At 35.8% G+C, this 24,075-nt stretch overlaps 2 protein-coding genes across 6 annotated transcripts in view; both read right to left on the bottom strand.

The window, feature by feature from the left end:
- LOC128865199 (uncharacterized) overlaps positions 1-22,318 on the bottom strand; it is a 107,141-nt gene extending 84,823 nt beyond the window's left edge. For 3 of the 5 annotated variants that reach the window (XR_008454769.1, XM_054105307.1, XM_054105306.1), the window contains exon 1: positions 20,930-22,318. The gene's annotated coding sequence lies outside the window, so the exon portion shown is untranslated. The remainder of the gene's footprint in view (positions 1-20,929) is intronic. The other 2 variants (XM_054105309.1, XM_054105311.1) reach the window with 1 other exon arrangement.
- Positions 22,319-22,399: 81 nt separating this feature from the next.
- LOC128865200 (40S ribosomal protein S21) lies at positions 22,400-23,048 on the bottom strand. Its single transcript, XM_054105312.1, has 4 exons — positions 22,948-23,048; positions 22,804-22,861; positions 22,526-22,717; positions 22,400-22,457 (listed from the first exon to the last, which is right to left on the bottom strand). Exons 2-4 carry the CDS (start codon positions 22,851-22,853, stop codon positions 22,448-22,450), a joined length of 252 nt encoding a protein of 83 aa, XP_053961287.1. The 5' UTR covers positions 22,854-22,861; positions 22,948-23,048; the 3' UTR covers positions 22,400-22,447.
- Between the last annotated feature and the right edge of the window lie 1,027 nt (positions 23,049-24,075).

Raw genomic sequence — 24,075 nt, 5'->3', positions numbered from 1 at the left:
AAAGAAAAACGAATTCGAGCTGGGCTCCTCTTGTACGATCAATCGCCTGCTCGTAGGAGACAATTTTAAATTATCACTCCCTACTGTAGTAAAGCTCCTTTAGAATTACTTTTTAAATATACAGGGTGGTAGAATTTCGAATTAAAAGCTAAATTAAAACAGAATTACAAGAAGACAAGTACGGATTTTTTTTCTAATCCTCTAAATGTTGACCGTTATGTCGGGTACATTCTTGGAAACTAACCTCCGTACTCCATGCCACTCGCTAGACAAGTGATGTCGGGATGATACTAACCACGCGAACCATATTTTCTTTCAGTGCTGAGATGGTCCCTGAGTCCCTTTTTCTATTATTTGATCTTCTCCCAAATGGTTGCGACAAAAGAGAAGAATTATTGGCCTTGAAATATACTTCGATTGCGCACAAAAGTTGTTCACACGTCCACTGCGACATCGAGACTGAATAAACCGCACGAATACCGAAGTTAACGCGGCCCCCTTTCCGCTCGTACGCTCAGCGATTAGGAAGAAGCTTTAAATTTAAAACCTAATTCTGCCACAGGACACCCTGTGCTTCCCCTAACCACATACGAATTAATTTTTTCTTTCTTAATAAAATTCTTTCAAAAAAGATAAAAAAATGTTTTGATTGGCTACAATTAGTTACCAAACTTTTTAGATCACCTATTATAAGTAATACATTTATAGTGTATGCATACATTTAGGCGCATGTCAGGGGCATATATGCACTAAGCTAGTGGAAAACTCATGGCATGCTGGTAATTAAAATCTAAGTTATGAAGTTATGGCCTGATTTGTGCAGAATGAAGAAACCAAGTTGTGTTCAAATGAAAGAAGAAAAAACACACACACATACACAAACACTACGAAAACACAAGCGGCTGGTGCCAAACTGACAAGCTCTTACTTTTAGTAGTCAGCGAACCATAACTAACTGGCAATATAACTGGTTTATATGCCAAGTATTAATTCAAAAGCTTGATAAGGAGATGCTAAAAGAAAATCTCAACAGCCTTCCCTCACAAGCCGCTCGCTCTTATTATGCATCCCTTTCACACACATATTTATTATTATATGTAAATAAAGAGATTTAAGCAGGCAATCAAGATAATCTTCCATCGGTTATGTGTTTACATACATACTTTTCGCATCTACTCTTTCCACACTCATCATAAACTTGTTCAACCGATTAAATGTCCCTGCCCTCCCACGCCAAAAGGCCAAATGATCAGCAAAATGTTGGCGTTTGCCCATCGTTAATTAACATTTTGAATGACTTTTTAATCACTCAGGCTCGTCAATCAACGTTAATTTACAACAAATTGCATACAATGTGTAAATATGTGAGGGCGTGGGTGTATGTATATGGGTGTGTGTGAGTGTGAGCAATCGATTGCCAATAAATACGTAAGAGAATGAAAATAGTTGCCGATAAATGTTTGTAGAAGGGGAATTTAATTAAATTGCTTTGGAGGAAATTTCTATTGTTGTGTGGGTACAGAGCTTACTTGCCCGTATACGAATAGGATTTAGTTTATGCACAATGGAGCTTGCGGTAAACAAAATGCCACACGTGGCAGATACTACAATGTAAAAATATATCAAAAAAGCCACTGTTAATGTCAGCGTTTTGTAGTAAGTTTAAAAATAGTTAAATGTGCATTAGCGAGAAGGATGTTATAGGGGCAAACTAAAAGTGTGCTTTCAGGCGCTACAGCGCTCTCTTATACAAAATGGCACATCTCTTTGCGCACAGTGCACACAGGGTTTTTAGAACCACTTGAAAGTAATTTTTATTATAAGAAACTATTTTCATGTGGTGCTCTTTTGAAAATATTGCGTTTTGGGGCCCAAGCTTTATAAAACAATATTTCAGAACCTTTGGTACTCAAGTAACTGTAGTGCTTGAGATATCTCCTTCGGAAAGAGATAACGTATTTTCACCCTTAGTATAAAATTATGCTGGTTCTATAGAGTAATAAGCTTTTTTCTATCCGCTAGGGGGAAGAAAATTTACATTCGAATCCAGTTTCCTTTTCATATTATTTTTACTGCTGTTATTGAGTAACAGAGTTGACGATTACAACTTTGAAGTAGTAGAAAAAACTGGGTTTGCTAGCGCGCGAAAAAAAAATTAAAATTAGAAGATGTTTCACTAAAAGAGCTTGAGCTGCAAAACAGGATCATCCCGGTATTATACTTTATAAGAACATGCAATTACTGATGTAGGCAAGCGTGAGTACCTCAGACATAGACCAGCCACACTGCTAACTAGGCCATGTCGAGTTATCGAAATGGCATCTACTCAAACTAACAACCATCACTATGGGTAAGATCTTCTCGTTATTGGATATATCAATACGAAGGAAGAATCATTTCAGTCGATATTTCTTATCAGCGTCATTTCATTTCTGTTAATTTTATTGTTTATTATTTAATTCACTCTACCTCTAGTCAGCACGGGTACACAGATGGTCTCCAAAGAAAGCTGTTTATGCCGAAGGCTAGTTTTCCCAAGTATCTTCCCAACGGAAACGAAACCTGCGGCATGAGTGGCAGTCAAGGCCTTGCCATCGTAAGAGACCAAGTCCTCTAGAGTGCATAGAGAGATTAAAATTATTAGAACCGCGTAATCGCATTCGGCTCATATGGATCTCGGAAGGTAAGGGCATGCCGGAGAAGAAGGTAGCGAATGCATTCGCTAGAGAAGCAGCAGTCTCGAAACAACTAAAACCCGAGCTCTTTCTGGCCATGAGACAGCATACCTTCAAGCAAGAGCTAAGACTACGACTACTAAGCTAAGACGATAGTTGCCACCAAACTGTGGGGCTAAGCCCTGAGAGCAATTAAACATATTAGATTTAAACATCTCATAAATCTCCCTAAAGACAAACTGAGAATGCTTAGACAAACTGCACAGGCTCGAGATGTGGTCCAACCACTCTTGTCGATTCTGCGACTTATAGCTAGAAATACCAGTACTTTTGTTTCTTGAGGAGTAAACATCTTGGCTTGGTACGGCCAGAAGAAATGCATATACGCTCGGCGCAACCCAACTCCGTCTTAGGTTTTTTAAGGTAACTGTGCCTTTGTCTATGAAACTGATGAAACAGCATATCAGGCACTTATTATCCTTAAAAAAATTATTGAAAAGTCTGAGCAGCAGCAATGTTCTTCGAAGCAAACGCGTATAAATGAGTTCTTTTTAAAGATTATGAAAATGTATAACATTAGCCGTTAAATAAAAACACTTGATAATTCGAAGTTTTATTAAAAATTCCGAACCTTATAATATTTCAAACACTCGATAAATCGTAATATTTTAAGAGTCCCTCGAATTTTGAATCAATATTATTATTAGAAGGCCATTACGCACTGCGACCAGAGCTGATCTATTGTGAAAGGCCTATTGTTGTAACCCTAAATTTTAGCACAATTTTAGGTTTGTTGTTTCAAAGATTGCATGGAGATACTACGATACCACCAAGGTGGTGAAGTCTCTGCCTGCCCAACGCAGGACATTGACAAAGCACATGCTCTGAGCTTTCTACGTCCATTTCGCAAAAGCGGCAGACATGGATGATACCTCAGGCTGCAGTGACCTATAAGATATCCTGTTAAAAGACACAGATCTACTCTGCTTAGTGAGAGTAGCTTGTCAGATATTCCTTTGTTGGGACTTAGAAATAGTTTGGCTTGACGCTAACCGGCACAGCTTAGCCAGGGTGCAGCAAATTTCCTTTCTTCCCATTTCCTGAGGAATTCATTAATGTGGCTTTTTGTGAGTCCACAGAAAGGCTCAGGACCAGTAAGTTGCATATTTGCTCCTTGTTTTGCAAGGTCATCAGCCATTTCATTTCTCTCATGTCCTTCATGTCCCCGAATCCAGCCTAGTGTTACTATGTTGAGGTTTCCTAACGTGTTGAGAAGGTTTAGGCAATCATTTACCAATTTAGAGGTGATAGTTGTTGATAGAAGCGCTTTTAGAGCCGCTTGGCTATCTGAAAGTATGTAGATGTGAGTACCTCTCATTTTCCTGCTAAGGCAATCTCTCACACATATTTCAATGGCATGTATTTCTGCCTGGAATATTGTTGGGTAGAGTCCCATCGGAATCGATTTTTTGAATTTAGGCCCATTGATTCCTGCCCCTGTTCTACCATTTTCCAATTTGGACCCATCAGTAAACCATAGCTGAGAGCTAGGTTTGAAAGTGATAGAATTAGTTCTCCAGTCTGTGCGTTCATTAATTATAACTTGGAAGTTCCTGAAGAGTATTGGTTTGGGTGATAGTAGGTATATCATCCCTATGAAGAATGGGACTATGTAGGAAGTCTTCTAACACCTTTAAATGTCCTTTCATACCCCCACTTTTAAGTTCAGATATACCTTTTAATCTTAAGGCACTCGAGTGAGCTTCTCTTTCAATCAAGATTGGAAGCGGTGGTATGTTCAGGAGCACACCCAATGCATCCGTGGGACATATTTTCATAGACCCTGTAATACCAACACATATCAGGCGATGCAGTTTGTTTAATTCGTTTACTGCTTTTCTTTGCTTGACCTCGAATTAACGAGAGTCGACTGTATATATGTACATATTTATGTAATTATTTATTGTACTAATTTCATAGTTGTAAACAATTTCATTTAAGCTATCTGATTTTATCTAATTATGTAACTCTACGCCTAATAAATTTTTGAAATAAACACCGAATGCATAAGTTCCAATATTACCGGCCTGCGGAAATTAAGTAGTTTTCAACAACATAAACAACTGAATGAACTTGTATTGATAACACAGTTAGTATTTGCAGTTTAATATTCATACATACATACTTTAAGTAACGAAATATTTCACATACATACATATGCCTGTATATAAAATTGGCTAAAATCTAATCGTCGTGTGCACAAACGACTGCCTATCAAAATTATCAAGCCACATTGTGAAGTGAAAATTAATTTTCACGGATGAGTGAGGCCAGAAGCAATTTCTAGCAGTATATCGATTTATGTATGTATGAATGTATGTAAGTGCATTGCTTATGAAATAAGTCTCCTGAGTAACGAACTGTAACTGTAGCATAGAGTTGATTTATTGTATTTTTGATTATTCGTAAGGGGGATCAGGAGGAAGAAAGAAACTATTCGAAAGTTGTATTAGGTCAGTGAGGATAAGGTGCACAAAAGGTTTCGCACAGCGCACAACAACAAAGCAGATGCATACATATATACATATATTATGTTTTGTTGTTTGTATGTATGCTACGTTATAAATGGCTAAGCAATAAACGGCTACAAGGCATTCCGCTTGTTTACTCGCACTCGAGTATGTACACCAGCTGTCTCTTCAATTCACTTCAATGTGACGTGCTGATTTCGCACAAATATGAACGATGGCAAGTAGTGCAAATAGATAATGTGCAAATACATAGATAAATACAATAGAAACGTGGAAAATATTTTCGTTGGTAAATACAACAAATGCCATATGAGATAAGTGAAGCTCCAGTAAAAATAAATATTTCAAATTGGAAAAGGCAAATTGCGCATCGATTCGACAGCAATACTATTTTCGTATTTTACATTAGGGCGTGCCAATTTTTTTCGACTCTTTCTTAGCCAATTCGGATTGTAGATACATAAAATTATAAGCAAAAAAGTGCATTAGAGCAAAGCCCTAAAATCAATTTCGAGCTTGCAAAATTTTAAAAGAAAAATTCAAAATTTCTAATCAGCATTTATCGAGAAATTTCGAATATGCAGTTTTACAGTTGAATTGAGTTTTGGCATTTATTTTATAAGAATTTTTCTTTTTTTTATTGGCGGTCTTGTGCATTTTCTATATATAAAAAAAGTCGAGCATTCATTGGAGAATGCAACAACACCGTCAAAAAAAAATTATCAAAAATCAACCCGAATTGTGAGCCACTTTAAGGGGTTAGGGGTAGTCAGAGGCCCGAAAAAATGACGATTTTCAATATTTTTTTGATGTTGTTGAAATGGTTGAGTATTTCCACTGAAATAATCCTAATTAGCGACCAGCACCGTTTTAGTACCACTGTCCTCCTGAAATGATGTTTTTTGTTCTACTTCAGATTCATTTAATGAGGTCCAAGTATAACAGCAACTTCTTTATCTCGATGTCTGAGATCTCATTAATTTGCTGTCAAAAGGCTTACCGAAGGAACGGAGTCGTGCCCTAGCTACCTCTGTACATTCATATAAGTAGTGGAAAAGACTTTCCTTCACACCTTCCACTTGACAGCTTCTGCCGATAGGATTTGTTTGCTAGTCAATTGCTTTTTTTTTAATAAAAACATAGCATTAATACATCATGTCAATTAAAAAAAAAATTGATAATTGTAAAAGTTATCGCTGTTTGTGTGGAACCTGTTTCTCCAGAAATCCCTTGCGGTGATCATCACAAGTCCTTGGAGATTCATCTAAAATCAATCGGACAATTAGAAGAGATTTTAGTTTTATTAATAGATAATCTTGTGCCTGATCGAAGCTTTTTTTTCAAAATGAACAATATGGCGGCCTCAGGAAATATTTTTCAGAATTTCTAGAAAAAAAAAACCGACAAACAGCCCTTGTTACCCCTAGGGTGAATTGTTAAAAAAATCGAAAATTTTTGAAAAAAAAATTCTTCGATGAGGCACGAGTTTTTTATGTTTTTCAAAAGCAGTATAAATTTTATTGAAATCTAACAAGCGGTTTTTAATTACAATAATCACCAGTTCAAAAAACATAGGTTTGAGAAAAAAACATTTAAAGTTTTGCTATCGAGTTTCGGAGCTCCCGAACACCCTTTGTTAATTGTTGAATAACTCGAGAAGTATTTGTCGGATTCACTTCAAATTTTCACACAGTATTTTTAGGACATTATACTTTAAGGAAATGCAAAAAAGAAATCCAATTTTTTGAAAATTCTGACCACCCCTAACCCCTTAAACTGATATAATATTACATCAAAATTGAATGGGTTACAAACTGCATACCCAGAACCTTCCTAAAATTCTGACTATAAAATTCGACATTTTTAGGAGAAATTGTTGAATAATTTCTTTTTTTTTTAATTTGTACAAACTTTGAAACCTTGAAGATGATGATGCTTTTTGTCGTTATTGTTATATTTTTCATACTATTCTTATAAAGAAAAATAAAAAATTAGATAAAAACAAATAAATAGTCAAAACTTTGCAATATGTCGAGCTGCCATTATTGCGAACACAGGTGTAAATAATACTTCGTAAGCCCATAACAGAAGAAAAAAAACGAAGAAAGCAAACTGCTTTCTCGCTCTTTCACAGACACTTGAAACGAAATTCCATGCTTTTAAGACGATTTCACGCAAAACAGCAGATTACAACTTCCTGCGCCATTATTCTACTTGTTCTCTATACTTGTTGCTTTGTTTGCCATCATTAAAAGCAATTAAAATTTCACTAGAAATTTCAACAAGGCAAAAAGATTTTGCTAAAAATGACACAAAGTGACTTCAGGCTGACTTGCGAGTGCGACTAACACATTTGAAATTCGCTAAAATATAATTGAATGTACAGTCCCAGGACACTGAATTATGAATGATGAAAAATCTATTTTTAACAAAGATATGCACAGTGAAACATTATCCTCCTTCTATAACAGAAAACTAATTTTTATGTAGGAGAGGAAAACGACTTATACCTTTTTAATACAAAATTCATAAGGCTCAAGTCGACCGATAGTATTTACGGCCTACAGCGAACGCTACAGTCGGTTTTAAGTTACCGGAAGGACTTGAATTTAAATCCGGCCAACGACTGTAACTTCAACAGCATTCCCCAAACATTTATAGGGAATTTTTATACTGTTACAACTATAAAAATAAGTGGATCCAATGAAAAAATTGTGTGACCCAGTAGAGAGTCACTTTTTAGTGGTTTGGTAAAAATAAGTTAAAGACTTCTTCAGAGAACTATTTTTAAGGTATAGTTGGAGTATTCTGAATAAAAGTGAGTAGGTTTTTTAGTGCTTATTTTTCTATGATTTTTTAATGGGTAAAAAAGGTCCGTTTTCAAAAAAAAAAAAAAAAAAAAAACAGAAAAAAACAAAAAAAAAAACAGAAAAAAAAAAACGCACGCAAAACTTCATTAAAATTCCGCAGCAGACATCACAAAAAGTCATTAAAGCGTACAAAATTCAGTCAGTTTATGAGGGCTGGGTTATTAGCTAACCTTTAGCTACAGGAAAAAATATCATGGGCACACCTTTTAACGTAGGCACTGACCGCGGACTCAAGTGACAAAGCTTGAGGATATTTTATCGCTATCGATGCAGAAGTAGAAAATACTTCAAAACATGCAAACACCTGAGTGACTATTTCAAAAAGGATCTCCTTATAGATATTATAAAAATAACACGAGTGACGCAGCCCACAAGCCGTAAGAATCATTTTTATTCTCGCGGTGATAATGCAGGTATTTTTTGAGTGTCGAGTTCTAAATCTATTCAGATACGGAAAAAATTTGTAGGCGGAATAAAAAATCGTTAATCATTTATTGACGATGAAAACGAGCCTAATATATCAAAAGTGATGAGATGAGAGTGAAAATCGAGATGGTTTGTTAAGGTCATAATTCGCTTTCTATGATTGATGATAAAAAGAAGACCTAAAGTGCTTTGATATTCTAGAAAGAAGATAATTGTGAACATTCGGCAGAAGAAATCATCATAATGATGCCTGCTGAGCAGTACACCTCCATGCTGTTCTATCCGTTGCTGCTTCCTTCCAGTTCTTTAGATTAAGCTGTTCCCGGGCTTCTTTCACTTCATTAATTCACCTCGTTCTTGGTGGTCGCCTCCAGAATTTTCCTTTGGGCTCTTAAGGCCGGCGGGCCAATTAAAAGGTCAAAAAAATCGATTTTTTTTTCCTGAAATCAATAGCTTAGATATTCAAGAACATGAGACACAAATTTTCAGAGTTAAATTCCAAGTATTTGCAGAGCTACAGAGCCGAGCGTAGTGCGGCGTCGAGCAACCGTGCGCTTATTGTTGACTTTGAAGCGCGTTTTCTCGGCTTTTCATTTTCACGATTTTACCTAATTTATGTACACGATTGCAAAAAAACTAAACGAGCTATCCATTTCATTCAAAATGCGTTATCTTCAGTATTGTTTTCTCTTCTATGTGAACTAAAAAAAACATCCAAAAACTTTTTTTAAGCGACTTTTTTACCCAGTTGAAGAGTTTTTTTTCCTTGAAAAACCACTTTTTTTCTACCTTCCCCAAAAATTCGAATTTTACGAGTTTCTCCCAATTTTCTTAGTTCACATCGAAGATAATTACATCAAAATTAATAATCTTTTTTTTTTTTTGTTTTCAGATGAAAATTGCAAGTTGTATCTTGTACAGAAGTTGGATACTTCAGTGGCAAGGCGCTCTGGGAATCTATTGATAACTCGGCTTACAATATATTGTTGGAGATTGTACAATTTTTTTTTTTTTAGTTCAAATATATATTAAACTATCCCCAAAACTTCATTTGGCTAATTGTTTTTCTTCTCATCCTACAACGCTTCGCGAAAACTACTGAATTTAGGACATCTAATTGGCCCGCCGGCCTTAAACTGTACATTCTCATAACGTGGCCTAGACATCGCATTCGTTACGCTTTAATGTAACGTACTACATTTACGCCATTAATAAGTTCGTCTAGTCCATCATTCCATCGTATGCGCCATTCGCTTCGATTGCGTCAAAAATTTTTCTGAGAACTTTCCTTTCAAATGTCTGCAGTTATTTCTTATCTTTTTCATTCAACATCCATAGCACAGCACCGGGCGAACTACCGTTTTTTATTCTCCGAGTTTTGATGTGAAAAGTTTTATAAGTCTATTAGCTGCTTGAATTCGTTCTTCTACAGTAAGACTCAACGCATTATCTGTCGGCAGAAGCAAAGGGTTGTGTAAATATCACTTGTAGCATTATTCTACGACTAGCATCACCAGACTAGCCGACTATTGCAAAGAGAAAATCACGTCCTATTCCTGTAAATTTGGTGATGCGGGTTTCAAACTAAATGAATCATATTCCAGTATCGGCCTCACTTAAGTTGTAAAAAGCGCTTTAGTATCATGAGTCATTGATGGAAGAATTCGAGTGGGATCCACCAGCCTTTAATATGAATATTTGAATAGATTTTTTACGCAACACCCATTCCGCCTTCTCTTTAATATCGAAGAAATCTGGCGAATAAGCTTTCAAGATTTAGTAAGCTGAAAGCAGGTTACTAAGCAGTGACTACAGGTTTCTCTGCAGGGTATATCTTTCTGCATACATATCTACATATTTATATGCATTAAAGCATTTAAGCTGTTTTACATTGCACGCTTTGTATGAACTTAGTTAGGAATATGCATTAATTTCCTTCGCTTCCTAGTGGGAATAATTTCATATGCTGATGTTTTTATACTATCATACGTAGCCATTCAGTCATTCTTGTCAATGCCGTAATACATACATATGTTAATATAATATGCATATGTGTAGGTATGTATGCATGTATGTATAGTACGAGCACTGTGTAAAAAAATTAATAGTGCAGCGCATTAAACTTTGTATTTTCGTACACTTTTATTCCATGGTTAGGTAGGTGAAATGGTTGAAGTGCCGGTCTAGCACTCCTCAAATAGTACTAAAGCGCTTTTATGATACCATTATGAGACCTCCAACAGGCTGTTATGTACAGCCATCCAAAGCTGTTGATATAATGGAGAAGACTGATGGGATTTAGGTTGGCGCACTGTCCCAGACTGTCGAAGAAAGGAGCGCCCAGTGGCCTTAATCATCTAGCTGCCAAACCCGGACATTTACGGCAGTCTCCTGTGAAAGGTGCCCACAGCTTCTTCAATGGGGATTAAATGGAAAACTTAACTCTTCCGCGTGTGTACCCATTGTCGAATGACCGGTAAACGCAGCTACGAGTTCGGAAATTGAATGGCGTGGAAGGAGTTTCTGCGTTGTCCGTCTATAGTACTAGGGCCACAGGGTCTTTGAAATAGAACACAAAGAAATGGAGCTCCATCTTTTCTGCGCTTTTCTGAGAAATAATATGCCCAGTTCCTGTCAGGGGGATGCCGATGACCGGGGAGGAAGTCTCTGAGGCCAATTCAGTCCCCTTCCTGGCAGCAATTTCATTTTCCTCTATGTTCCTAGATCAGAGAAATGTTACCTGCACATCCAAGAGATTTGATCTCCTCCTTATAAGAGTTTACTAATTTCGTTCTGCACCATGGCGTCGTCAGAGCCTTGATCCCGGCTTGACTATCGGAGAAAATGTTATTTTTATTCCATTCTGGTTAGAAAAATTTCTCGAAGACTTGCACCCGTTCCCTAAGGTTTGACCACTATTTGGGAAAAGTAACTATCGAACAGACTACATAATTTGAATATAATAGCAAAAATACCACGCCCAAGCTCTCTGAACTTCGGCGAATACAATTACTTACATCCATGAAACACCTTTTGGGGTTAGGGCGAAGAACCTTTTCTTACCATTTCTCTGTATGGTTGTAAATCATCCAGATCAGGCAGAGTACTATAGTTGGTGGAGTTCGTGAAGAGGTTGCCAGCAGATACCTTGGCAATCAAGGGCCGTGATCAAAATCTTACAATCGAAGCAGGACAGGGTCTACATTGGAATCGAATTTTCTCATTTTTTTATATGATATAAATACAGCTGCTGTGGGTTCATAAAGAAGTTACCACAAACTTTAGACTGGATAATAAGTTTTTCTAGTAAGAGTTTCGAAAGTTAGTGTATAGGTTGTTTTAAAGATCTTTCCTTGATTTGAAAGAGTTTTATTTTTCGATACTTTATCATATTGGAAGATTGAGTAGTACTCTATAGACGACTCTATCTTAGGTCTGCATATTATATTAAGTGAAAAGTTCTGACTACGTTTCGCTAAATATTATATCTTTAGTTGTCCATATCTAACAATATGTACGAGGATCGTTCGAAAAATTCTTACAAAATTAGAGAGATAGAACTACTGGCGCGTGTCGAGGTTATGTTTAGTTACTATTGTAGCATCTCTTGAAAGAACACACACCAAGTTTCAGCCAGACTGGTATACTTCTTTGTGTTTGGCATTCATTGAAATCGAGGAAGCCGAGCGATTTTCCTTTTCCATCACGACAACGCACCAACACACGCCTCAGCAGTTGTCGCAAAATGTATGGAAATAGAGTTCTAACTCGTTTCACATCCACCCTATTCTACTGACTTGGGTCCCTCAGATCCCTCGGAGTACCTACTATTTGTGAAGATATGGCTGGCGGGAAAAGGATTTTATTAAAACGAGGAGGTGATTGCTGAAACGCTATTTTTCATACTTGGACAAAAACTATTATTTGGAGGGAATCAACAAACTAGAAGTGGGTTGGACGAAGTGTATAAGCCTAAAAGGTGACTCTGTCATAAAAAAAAGGAGTTCAATAGTTATTATTTTTGCACTGACTTTTAAAGGATCCTCGCACGTTGCATTGGCTCATACAGCTAGTGAAAAGTGACATTAATATTAGAAAAAAATTCTTTGGCCGTTTTGTGTACGGAAAGCTAGTTGTGTCACAACGCTCAAAATAAAGGTAAAAATAAAAAATTCGATACATTCTCCAATACCTCTTTGTCCAAAGTCAAAAGACTTGAACGCCTGCTGGGGTCAAAAACTGTGTGCTTTTTATGGATCCAATGCAGTATCCAGCGGTGTTTTCAGCGATTCCGTTTTGGTAAAACAGATATCAAAAATGACGCGCGCTCTGGTAACCATCGAAATAGTTGAGTCGGGCTTGTAAGTAGACTTTTTAAAATACCAGTTTACTCTATCCCATTGGAAATTTGATTTCTTCTACATCCGAATGCGTATATTTCATGGATAATTGCCTCTCCTACTTGGGTGTTGCAAGTAGCCATTGCAAGTAATCCGACAAAGTTACAAAAACTCGTATACAAAATAATGAAAGAAAGTGGTAAAATAAAATTTTTTGGGTTCAAAAATCAAACGAATAAAATTTCTTGCGGTTGAAAATTTGTATGCTCTTTTTAAGTAAAATCTATAGGAATCAAACCTAAACCCGGAGGTAAAAATTAAAAAAAAAAGAAAAGCGGAAGAAGGAAGCCACCAGAAGTGGTGCAAAATGAAGAAGTAAGTAAACGCTTATAACTGGTCACATTTATGAGATACGAGACGCCCGAAGCCAACGAAGCTTTTTTTGAAAATTTCCTTTGTTGCACGGTGTTTGTTTGTATACGAGCTGTCGACACTGCCACTTTATAAGTCAAGCGACACACAAGCGACTAATTGTGTATCCATATGCAAAAATTCAATATGTATGATGTATCTAAGTATGTATGTATGCACTTAAGTGTTGTACTTAGATAGAATAAGCAAATTGCTAAGTACAGTTGCACTCAAAAACAGAGCCGAGTGGCATGAATAAACAATCGCATACGACTTTTCTGCAAATACATACAGACATATTTGCGGTGTTAAAGAGCATGTAGGCATATGTGAGGGAATAAATGATAAAAAAAACAATAATTTGAAAGATAAAATATTATAACTAATACATGCAAGAGGTATAAATATTATTAGGGTCATCCATAATTTTTAAACTTTGTCTGTTTAAAGTCTGTTTTTTGCTTCTTTCGAATGTAGGAGATATTTGAAGGAAGCTCCGAGAAACCCCTGGAATACGCAGTAGTTCGGAGGATCGATTAACTCAAAAGTAACAGTTCGAGGTTTCCTCAAAAACCATTTCACAAAAGTAGTGTGTTTACACTTGTTGATAAAAAAAAATTTATTAATTAAAAAAAAAAATAAATAAAAAATAAAAAAGAAATTTAAATAAAAAAAAAATTTAAAAAACAAAAACTCTGTGTGTCGATTGTCTTGCATTTTTACAAAATATTCAGAAAATTGTTCACTATTTACATTTTATTATTTGTAGTGTTTTTGTTTTTAGTAACAGACGGTATCAGCTCGCACTTCAAACGAGTTGAAGTGATATAACCGAAGTATAGTAACATTAAAGTATTAAAAAAAGCTTTACAATTACGTAATCTCAAAACCTCTTTCTGTTTAATTGACTAACAACCGAGTATTGCCACCTTCTGAATTCTCTCCATCGTGTATAAATCCGATGTCATCATAGTTCCGAATTACACACAGACACATCTGCACGGGAGACACTGTATGTGGTCTTTTGATGTTTCATTCGCGGTTACGCGGGCTAAATTGTTGTCGGCAACATTAATTGCTTTTGACAGTTACTTCTTTAAGATTGGCAATACGAATAAGAAGCACAAAGCACGTCACCAGAATGAGAAACAAAAACCTCCTCTCTCTTCCCCGTTCCGTTCTTCTCCCACGAACAAAATATTTCTCTTTCAAATATTTCCTTAGACTTTAACAGCAGTGGGCTTATACGAAGTATTGTGCCTTCTCACGACGGTTGGTTGGATGTTACTGGAAAGACGTAAGTTTATGCTCGGCCAAAAGCTGTAACTTCAGCAGTATTTCTGAAAAGTTATTGGGGAATATTTTAAGCTGTTACAATCAAAACAACAAGAACGAAATACTGTGAGGCGAACGCATACATAATTATCATCTCGCCAGACTCGAGGTGGAACCCTAGTGGCTCCAAAATACATGTGAAAATATCACTTGTGTGCTTACGGACGACGTCTTAAACACACACCTGATGGATTAATGACAATATTTAAGTACACTCACCGGGTAACAAACAAAATCTGCTAAAAAATCTCTTTCGGGTCTGTATTTCTCTCTCGGTCTAAATATAACACAATTTTTTAAAACAATTTGGTAAAAATCTCCCTCCCCGTAAATGGCGGATATGCATTCATCTCTCACCCCAAATATAATACATTTTATTATACCGTAAAAAATAACGGATCTGTATTTCTCTCTCGCCCCAAATATAACACAATTGTTTTTACAACAATTTGGTAAAAATCTCTTTACTCGTAAATAACGGATACGTATAATATTTCTCTCTCACCCCAAATATAACAGATTTTTTTTGCAACAAATATATGAGAACAGTTCAACGTGGATTGAAGATTGAGTGTTAAATGTTCTTGCCCTCGGTTATGAACTCACCAAAAAACCAATCACATTTAAAATGAATAACTTCTACCACTACTATTACAACAATAAAACAAAAATTACCAATACTCAAACTGCCAATCATTAAATCAACCGAACAATCAAACTGAGCGCGGTATTGGTTAACAAATGACTTTATAGCTGTGCTTTGTGTTCCGTATGTCTGCATTTTGTACAATTGCATATACATACATATGTACGATATATGTATATGTGTGTGTATATGTATGTACTTATTGGTATGTACTTCATTCCGTAAGCATGCGGTACTTGTGTACTTGCTCATTTCATACGCTCCTATTTTTATATGCACACATCCATACATACGCATATACAGAGTGGAGTGAGTACATATGTACCTGCTTGGTGAGTAGCCATTCACTTTTTAAGTACTTTTCGCGTGCACTTTCGGTGCAAGCGCACTTAGAATGAATGACACGCTGTTGCCACTGTCTTGTTTGCTGGATTTTATTTTTTATCACTTGCACACATACCCACACATACATTCATACGTATTTGCTTACGCGTTAACGTCGGCGAGTCACCATACAAAAAAAGCTAACCACAAAGAGAACATCAACAAATGTGCTTGCAAAAATTTGTTTTTAACTAAGTTTGTATTTATTTATTGTTTTTGTTTTTACTCTCTAAAATACGTACAAATGAATTTTTCAAGTATAAAAAGTAATTTGGCACGAAAACAAATGCAAACAGTTTTTTTTTTAATTTTCGTTAATATTTCGTCTTGCTATTTTTTGAGGTCTAAAATTTGTACAGCTTGGTTTAAGTTGAAAAAGATTGCACAAAAAATAATAATTTCAGATCTGCTTCAGCAAAAAAGTAGTCGTAGAAGAGATTATTGCGCAAAACTCGTTTGGTTTTTTATGCTGCCAAACCAGACGTTTGGATGTAGTAAAAAAAATCAATGCACACTAAAATGTATGTATGCATGCTACCTAGTCTATGTGGATATGTACATGGTATTTGGTGTTTCTTTGCGGATAGCACTCGACGAAAATTCGGTTGATCGTCACAACAATTAAATATAATAGTATTTTATTAGGTTTAGATGCTGGAAAATTAGGCAGTATTCAAATTTAATAAATATTAACTAATTAGAATACAATAGTAAGACTTTACACTCAACCCCCAAATAGCAGAATCGCAAAGTGTTTAACCCAGCCAAGAGCGTCTATTGTTTCAGCCATTAGTCCTACATACGCATTTCGCTTAACTCTTCCTGTACTAGGCTTCAGTATCTTAGAGAAAATCAGTTTCAGCTCCTTTTAATTTGTAGCACTTCAACTGCAATCCAAAACAACTCACTGGCATTTGATATAAAAATTAAGCTAAGAAAAAAATGTTTTTTTTTGCCAGAGCATTGATAAACCTGTGTGGGGGTTGGGATTGGTGGAGTTGTGCCGTCAAAATAATGAAGTAATAGGCCCGAAAGCAAAACATTCCGATTGGCTGTTACGCCAGGCTACCTAAGCTGGAATAAGCGAGAGTGAGAGAAGGTGGTTACTGTAGTTGGTGCATGCAGGCAGCGTAAAAATTAAGCACATTGGGGTTGTTCTTTGTATTAAGATCATTCCGCAAAACAGTCATGATAGGCCTCATTTACTTTTAGTAACGAAAATGGGACCTTATAAGGGTATCAAAATACTGAATGTCATCCCAGGACCTGCTTTTATTGCACCGGGAGGAAAGGATGTTTCAAAACTTGCTTAGTCCCAATTTACACATGTTAACATTTTGTTCGTGGGAGAAGGATGGAAAAGAGAAGGGGAGGGGGTTTTTGTTTCCCGTACTGACGACACGTTTTGTGCTTCTTATTCGTATTGACTAACTTAAAAAAGTAACTGTCAAAAGCAATGAAACAATTTTGCACGTCTGACCTCGAATTAAACATCAAAAGAGTTTCCAGTGTCTCCCTTCCAGATGTTTCTGTGTAAATCGGGACTTATTGAGTTCGCATAGAAATTTTCCGTAACGTTGTTGTTGTTTTAGCAGTTCTCCGTAAAACCTTACATCCGGCTTGGTTGCAACTATAATTCAGAACCAAAGTTAGTATTTATTGTTATTTTTGCAGTAGCATTCATTTTTGATATTTGAAAAAGGCTGCTAGAGGGGTTTTTCTCACCCGAATATACATAAATCCGGGTAACTCCAGTTACTTAAAACCAACTGTCGTGAGTTCAAAAGTAGGTATTAAAATAATTTTTATTAGTTATTAAAAATTTGTTAAAAAAAAAAATTATCGACAGTAACATACTATGTATATTTATTTTCCATGCTATTAACGAAAATAAAAGTTAAGTATTTCACTATTTTAGCCCTCCGCTAGGTACCCAGGTCTGTCCCCCCCCTAATCAATGCATTGGACGTCAATTCAACATATTTCTATCATAGCTAACGATTTCAGTTTCCAGATAGCTTCCTATAATTTAATTTTCTATCGATTTATGGATATAACATTTTAAAAATGATTCTCGAACAGGACAACCGACTTTCTTCGGGTTTGGATACTAATATCCGTCGTGGAAGTTTAGATGAAAACAACGATGATAAAGTGGATCCATTTGGTGTTGCCGATGATAGAGATGGTGATTATTTACTGAGGAAGATGCTGCCGATATTCAGCAGGAAGAAATAATCGAGCAAAATTTAATACTTGGCAGCGATGAAGAGATTAAGGACGATTTATTGCAAGAGTCGATTGCGCCAGACAATGATGGGTGCAATTATCCAACCAATACGCGAACAGTGGTCGTACAATAATAGCCGTTAACTTTTTCGCCACATCCAATAGAGCTAAGCGCCTCGCTGCTATAGGACTTGCATTAGTTGGTACAAACGCTGCACTCCACCAGAAATGAAAAAGCACAATACTTGCCCAGTGCTTTCGTCATTATTTGGTTTTCATGAAAAACCTTGTTACAATCAGCAGCTATGTCCGACAAAAGAATAGAGCGGTTCATTTACTTTCCACCATTCATTGTAGCAAAGATTGTGAAGGTGAAGCAAAAAAACCAACGCCCATTATTTATTATAATGCACCCAAAGCTGGCGCCGATTGCATGGATCAAATGGTCACACATTTGACATCGAAACGGCCAACAAGTCGATGGACCTTTGCTTACTTTTGGGGCATGTTAAATTGCATGGCATTGGCAACGCTTTGTATATGCAAGGAAGGTGAGGGGCTTAGAAAAAGTGATGCGAGATGAAATTTTCTGGCGACTTTATCGAACTCAATGGTTCTTGCAAACATCGAAAATCGTATGAATAATCCAGCCGTTATTTTCACAACTCTCTACTCGTTGGGCTATGGAATCATTTTTCAGCAAACCCATTACTCTCCCTGAGAATATTGTAGTTAACCAACCAACCAACCGGAGCCGAGACACTCACATCGAAGCGAGATTGTCGTGTTTGTCTACAAGGAGGCGAAAAGCTTCGTCGAAAAACTCGTTTCTATTGTATTGTATGCTAGAATCCGGAATGAAAACTGCACTCAAAAATCTCTTATACATGTTTTGCTTGAACTCAACTGAATCCATAAATAAATATAATTTCATATTTTACGATAAATTTCATTGTAATCAACTTTGTTTTTTCTTCAGCCATCCTCGAAATGTGTTTAAATAGAGAAAAAAAAAAAATTATTTTTTTCACAAACCAAAATATTTTCAGCGATTATTTTTGCTTATGTATGGTGCTGAAATCTGGACACTGAAAGTTAATGATGTAAACTAGCTATTGCGATTGGAAATAACCATAATGAGAAAAATCTACGGTCCTATTCGGCTTGAAAACGGCACGTATCGCATCCGTTACAACAATGAAATTGAAAACCTTATTGGTGGTGAAAATGTAATACGTTTTATTAAAGCGCAGCGGATTAGATGGATTGGCCACACCATCAGAATGCACAACGAAAGAAAGAGGAAGAAAGAGAGGCCAACCAAGAAATAGATGTCTTCATGACGTAGAAGCAGACTTAAAAGCGACGAACGTTCGTAATTGGAGAAATGAGGCAAGAGAGAGACTAATTGGAGGAGGATTGTTGATGAAGCTATGGCTCACCACAGACTGTGAAGCTAAGAGAGAGAGAGAGAGGTAGCTCAATGCATGCCAAAACCAATGAAAAGGGTAAGAAATTAAAAATATATACCTAAGATACTTATTTTTTACTTATTTTGAATAATAAATGTGGCGCATTTGCCACATATTCCCATACAAATGCCTGTAAATATATAGAGGTCGGGCCCGACCCGGGTGCCCAACCGGAGGTTTTAAAAAAGGGGTCCAACGGAGGGTTAAAAATATTTCTTAATTTGTTAAAATCGGGTTGCTCGCGCCAAAATACGGAGGGTTAAAAACATTTTTTATTTTGTTAAAATCGAGTTGTTAGCGTCAAAAGACGCGTCAGTTTGAAACACGTAAATAATCCTCCGATTGCTTTCCATAACTGACAGGTCCGCATCAACGAAATGACCAGGATTTTTTCCGGTGACTTCAGCAACATTTCCTAAAAATATATGGTGCAATTATGCGACGCTACAACGGCCGCTTTTCGTGGTCTGAGTAACATCGCCGCGCCTAAAGGCGGTGCGGCTGCCAAACCTACATCCAAATTTTTTTCTTTATCACCAAAATTTTCATTGTAAGAGCTTCAAATAGTTAATAAACAATAGGTTTTGATTAATTATAATATTAAATCATTGCGAGTGCTTCAATTTAAAATATTTCATAGCAAAAGCTCTATTGCCAGCTAAATATGTCAGTTAATATTGCAGTTAATTTTTCGTATATTTTAACTAGATACAGATACTTGTGTTGTTGCTTATCATATACATACACACATATATATGCACCCATAGCTTATAATGCAATTATAAATGCATTTACTTATGACTCAATAATTTTACGTGTTTGTATTAGGAAAACAATGAAGTAAAAAAAATACTCTTTCAATGCAAAGAAGAAATGATAAAAAATGCTTTGCCAGCAAATTAACGAATATATCGCACAATAATTATGAAAAAAGCGTTAACCCATTGCATTGGCAATTTTAGACAAACAAGGTTATTACTTTTTCATTGTTTGGCATGCAATTACCGACCCAGCTTATGTTAGCCTTGGAAGCTCATTAACGCACAGATAAATTTAAGAAAATTTTGCAACTTTGATTTTCGCACTCCTTTGCTTTAGTAATTTCAGAAGCAAGCAGCAAGAAGTCTGCTAAAAGACGACTTGGGATAGTTGAGTCAATTGGGCATTCTCCACAAGCATCACAGTCGTGCTATATACAAACACACATACAAACATGGTTGGCTGTTCAAATGTCTGGATCATTCAATAGTTCTGCATACATATTTACTTTATGGTTGGAACGTTGAAACGATGTAACGGAATTTTTAAACAGATATAGGAAAAGATGGCAAGAATCAATGCATTGAATAATAATACAAAATTAGCGAAATTTCTACACGAATACATTTCACTTCATTCAATTCAATTCGACGACGTACACAGTGAAGTAGGTGAAGTGGTATGATCAAGTTTTTATTTGGCAAAGAAGCTACAAACTTAAACTTAAATAAAAACAAAAAAAAACGTTTAAAAAATTATATTTATAAATTAAAGCTGCTAGAAATAAAAAAAAATATGATCAAATAGAAATGTGCATGATTACAACAAAAACGTATGCATTATGAAATTACCTTATAATACTGACGGAATAAGCAAATATAAATGATAAATGTAGTAGATACAAAATCCTAACGGAGTAAGCCGGTTTGCATGAATTGAAGAAAATTGATGCACTGTCGAATGACGTCGAATGCCAATTCAGACTTTCACAATGTTGCAAAAATAATTTTGCTAGATGTATTGTATTTTTTCAATATACAAAAATTTTGTTGCGTGTCACGTAACACTTTAAATAATGCAACGCACGCACAATCATCTGGGGGAGGGGAATGCACTTGCGTATCTATTTTGGGAATAATGGCCTTCGACTGCGTTTTCTGCCCAAACTTTGCACTGACTATGACTGTGCTTGCAAATTGTTTGAAGCGCCTGCTTTCTATTAGTTGTTCACTGGGTTTCGTATTAACAATTTGCAAGTTGTATTGCTACATAAATTTATATTTTTATTACTTGTTTGGAAAATTTCTATCGCGCTCAGCCAATGTTTGCTACCAGATTTTTTTTTTTTTGTTTCTTATACACTCCACTTAGCTACACAAACGATTTTTCCTGGACTACTTCACTCGCGCACAAACTATTTTATATTACCGTATTATTACATTTTGCGTTTATTCTAGCATTTGTATTGTATTTATTTATGCATTTTTTTTTCTTCTTTTCTTTTGTTTAGTTGCGCCCGTCAACAAAATCTTTCCGTGCGATTAACGTTTGAACAACTTCGAACAATTTTCCATCAATGAAATGTTTCCTGCGCTTTCTTTTGCTCTTTTCTATTGGGCACATCTGTCATTCGTTTCCAATCAAAATGACAAAACGCAGGGTTGCTAATTAGAAACAAGTATAAATAGCGCAGAGTTGCAGTTAGGTTGAGGCGATTTATTTCCCTTTGAACGCAAATTTTTATTATGAGCTTTTATGAAATGTACGTTAAAAAAATATATATTTTTTTCGAAAACTTATGTAGTATTCGAATACACTTAAAAAAATACTTGAATCAACCAAAGTGTATTCACATACACAATATATCTTCAAAAATGTATCACAACTCATTGCAGTACATAAGTAAGTTTTACACTCCTAGACAAATACAAACGTATGTTAGGATAATGCTAAACAATCTAATTTTATCATAACTTTGTAAACTCCTATGTTAAAATGATTTTGGACAATAAATCAAATGAAATGAAAAAAAGCAAGTACAAGTAACTTTTCCCAAACATGGACTTGGAAACTATCTCAAAACCTTTGCGTTTAGTATATCAATTTTAATTAAAATAAATTTATGTAAGTACATATTCCGTATCCAAAACAGTAACCTACGTGCGTGTGCCTCTACATTAACCCGTTGCTAATTTAATCTTACAGGCGTTCTTCCCATTTATTCAAACTGTTTTCTAAGCTGCTCTAAATTTTTATTTTGTCAAATCACTGTAAATCTCCATTCCTAAAACCCACCATTTAATAACAAAAAACGCACAATATTCCAGTTAAAAATCTTAAAAACTGTAACTTTATTGAAGTATATACGTTTAGAAAGCCCTGAAATGCAAGTAATTTAAATATTAGTTATTTTTCTCGTCACTTTCTTAGCACAATTTTGCACTCACTTGGTAATCAAACCATCTTTCTTGGCCAGACGCACAATACAATCATCAGATTCGCCCATACGACGGATCTCACCACAGATGGCGTAGGTCTTGCAACCAACAGTCATACGGCCGGTCTCGGGGTCAACATCAACAATGCTCAATTGCACTGAAGCATGATCCTTGGCGTGGATGATTCTGTTCGAAGCAGAGCTGTAAAGCGAAAATAAATATATTTAATAGCTGTTTGCAAAGCCAATCGCTGCTCTATCCGAGTTGGCAAACACGTGTTCACATACCATTTCCTGGGGCAGTACAAATCAACAGACTCGCCAGCGTCGTTCTCCATTTTGATGGCTGCAAATAAATACACAAACGATAAATATGCGTTCCGACATAGTTTTTGGAGATATTTTCATGATTATTTTGCACTAATTGCTTACTTTTTGTGAGGAAATATAAATTCGCTGACACTCGTCAATGGAGGCAAAAAATGAAAGAAAAAGAGAAGGTGAAAAATTTGCCAATTGGCAGCGCTGAACGTGAAGTTGGCTGCTGTTTACGCATCGGTGATGATGCCATTTTATTAGATAAAGCAAATCATAACTTGAATAAATTTGGTAAATAAATTAATTAATAGTCAAAAATAAAAAGAAATGAAAATAAAATAAAAGGGATAAATATTAAAAAAGTGATACAGAAATCAGCCAAAACAAAATGCTATAGCAAATTAAATTCTGTCAGTTCGCAGGAGATGTCGTAAAAGGTTAAAAAAAAAAATTAAATTTACTACATTAAAATGAATCCCCAGAAAATTAAAAAAAATATATATAATATTACTGAATCGAAACGTATTTAAAAGGTTTGTAATGTAAAGTAAAATAGAGCAAATCTGTACAAAAAAAAAAAAAAAAAAAAAATAGACTAAATAAAATATGAATAAAATGAAATAAAATAGAGTAAAATATAGATTAACTAAAATTAAATGACAAAATTAAATTAATAAAAAAATTGCGTGTAGCGCAGTACACATAACAGAAGTGAAACTTTCAAGGCAGACAAAGAAAGAGGCAGAGACCGGAGAGAGAATGAGAGAGATAGAGAGAGGGAAAGAATATATATCTAAATAAATTCACGACATTTGTAGATAATACAAATAGACAAAATTTAGAGGAAACGGAGAAGGGTCGACCGGTGTAGGCAAACGCCGGGCACAAACCGTGGCAGCAACTCCGAGCGTTTATCACCCGCACAAACACAGCGATTCCAGGACCGCAGCTACGGCACAAATTACCGCAAGGCAATACCAATAAATCCGACGCCAGAATGGATAACACTTTATAGTACCCACAAGCACTAGCCAGGAAACGGAAATAAGCGCCAAAAAGTAGGCACCAAAAAAATTGGGACCAAAAAACGCCCCAAACAGTAGGCACCAAGGAAATATGACGCCGAAAAGTAGGCACCAAAAATATATTTCTCACTAGAAACTCAGGAAAAATAGCCTAAAGCGTATTTAAGATATATATAAGGTATAGCTCTCTCTCTCCTTTTCCTCTATGTTATATCTT

The sequence above is a fragment of the Anastrepha ludens genome, chromosome 5 (assembly GCF_028408465.1).
Source record: "Anastrepha ludens isolate Willacy chromosome 5, idAnaLude1.1, whole genome shotgun sequence".
Lineage (NCBI taxonomy): Eukaryota > Metazoa > Arthropoda > Insecta > Diptera > Tephritidae > Anastrepha > Anastrepha ludens.
Note: the sequence above shows the minus strand (reverse complement) of the source record. Positions and strands in the feature narration are given on the sequence as shown.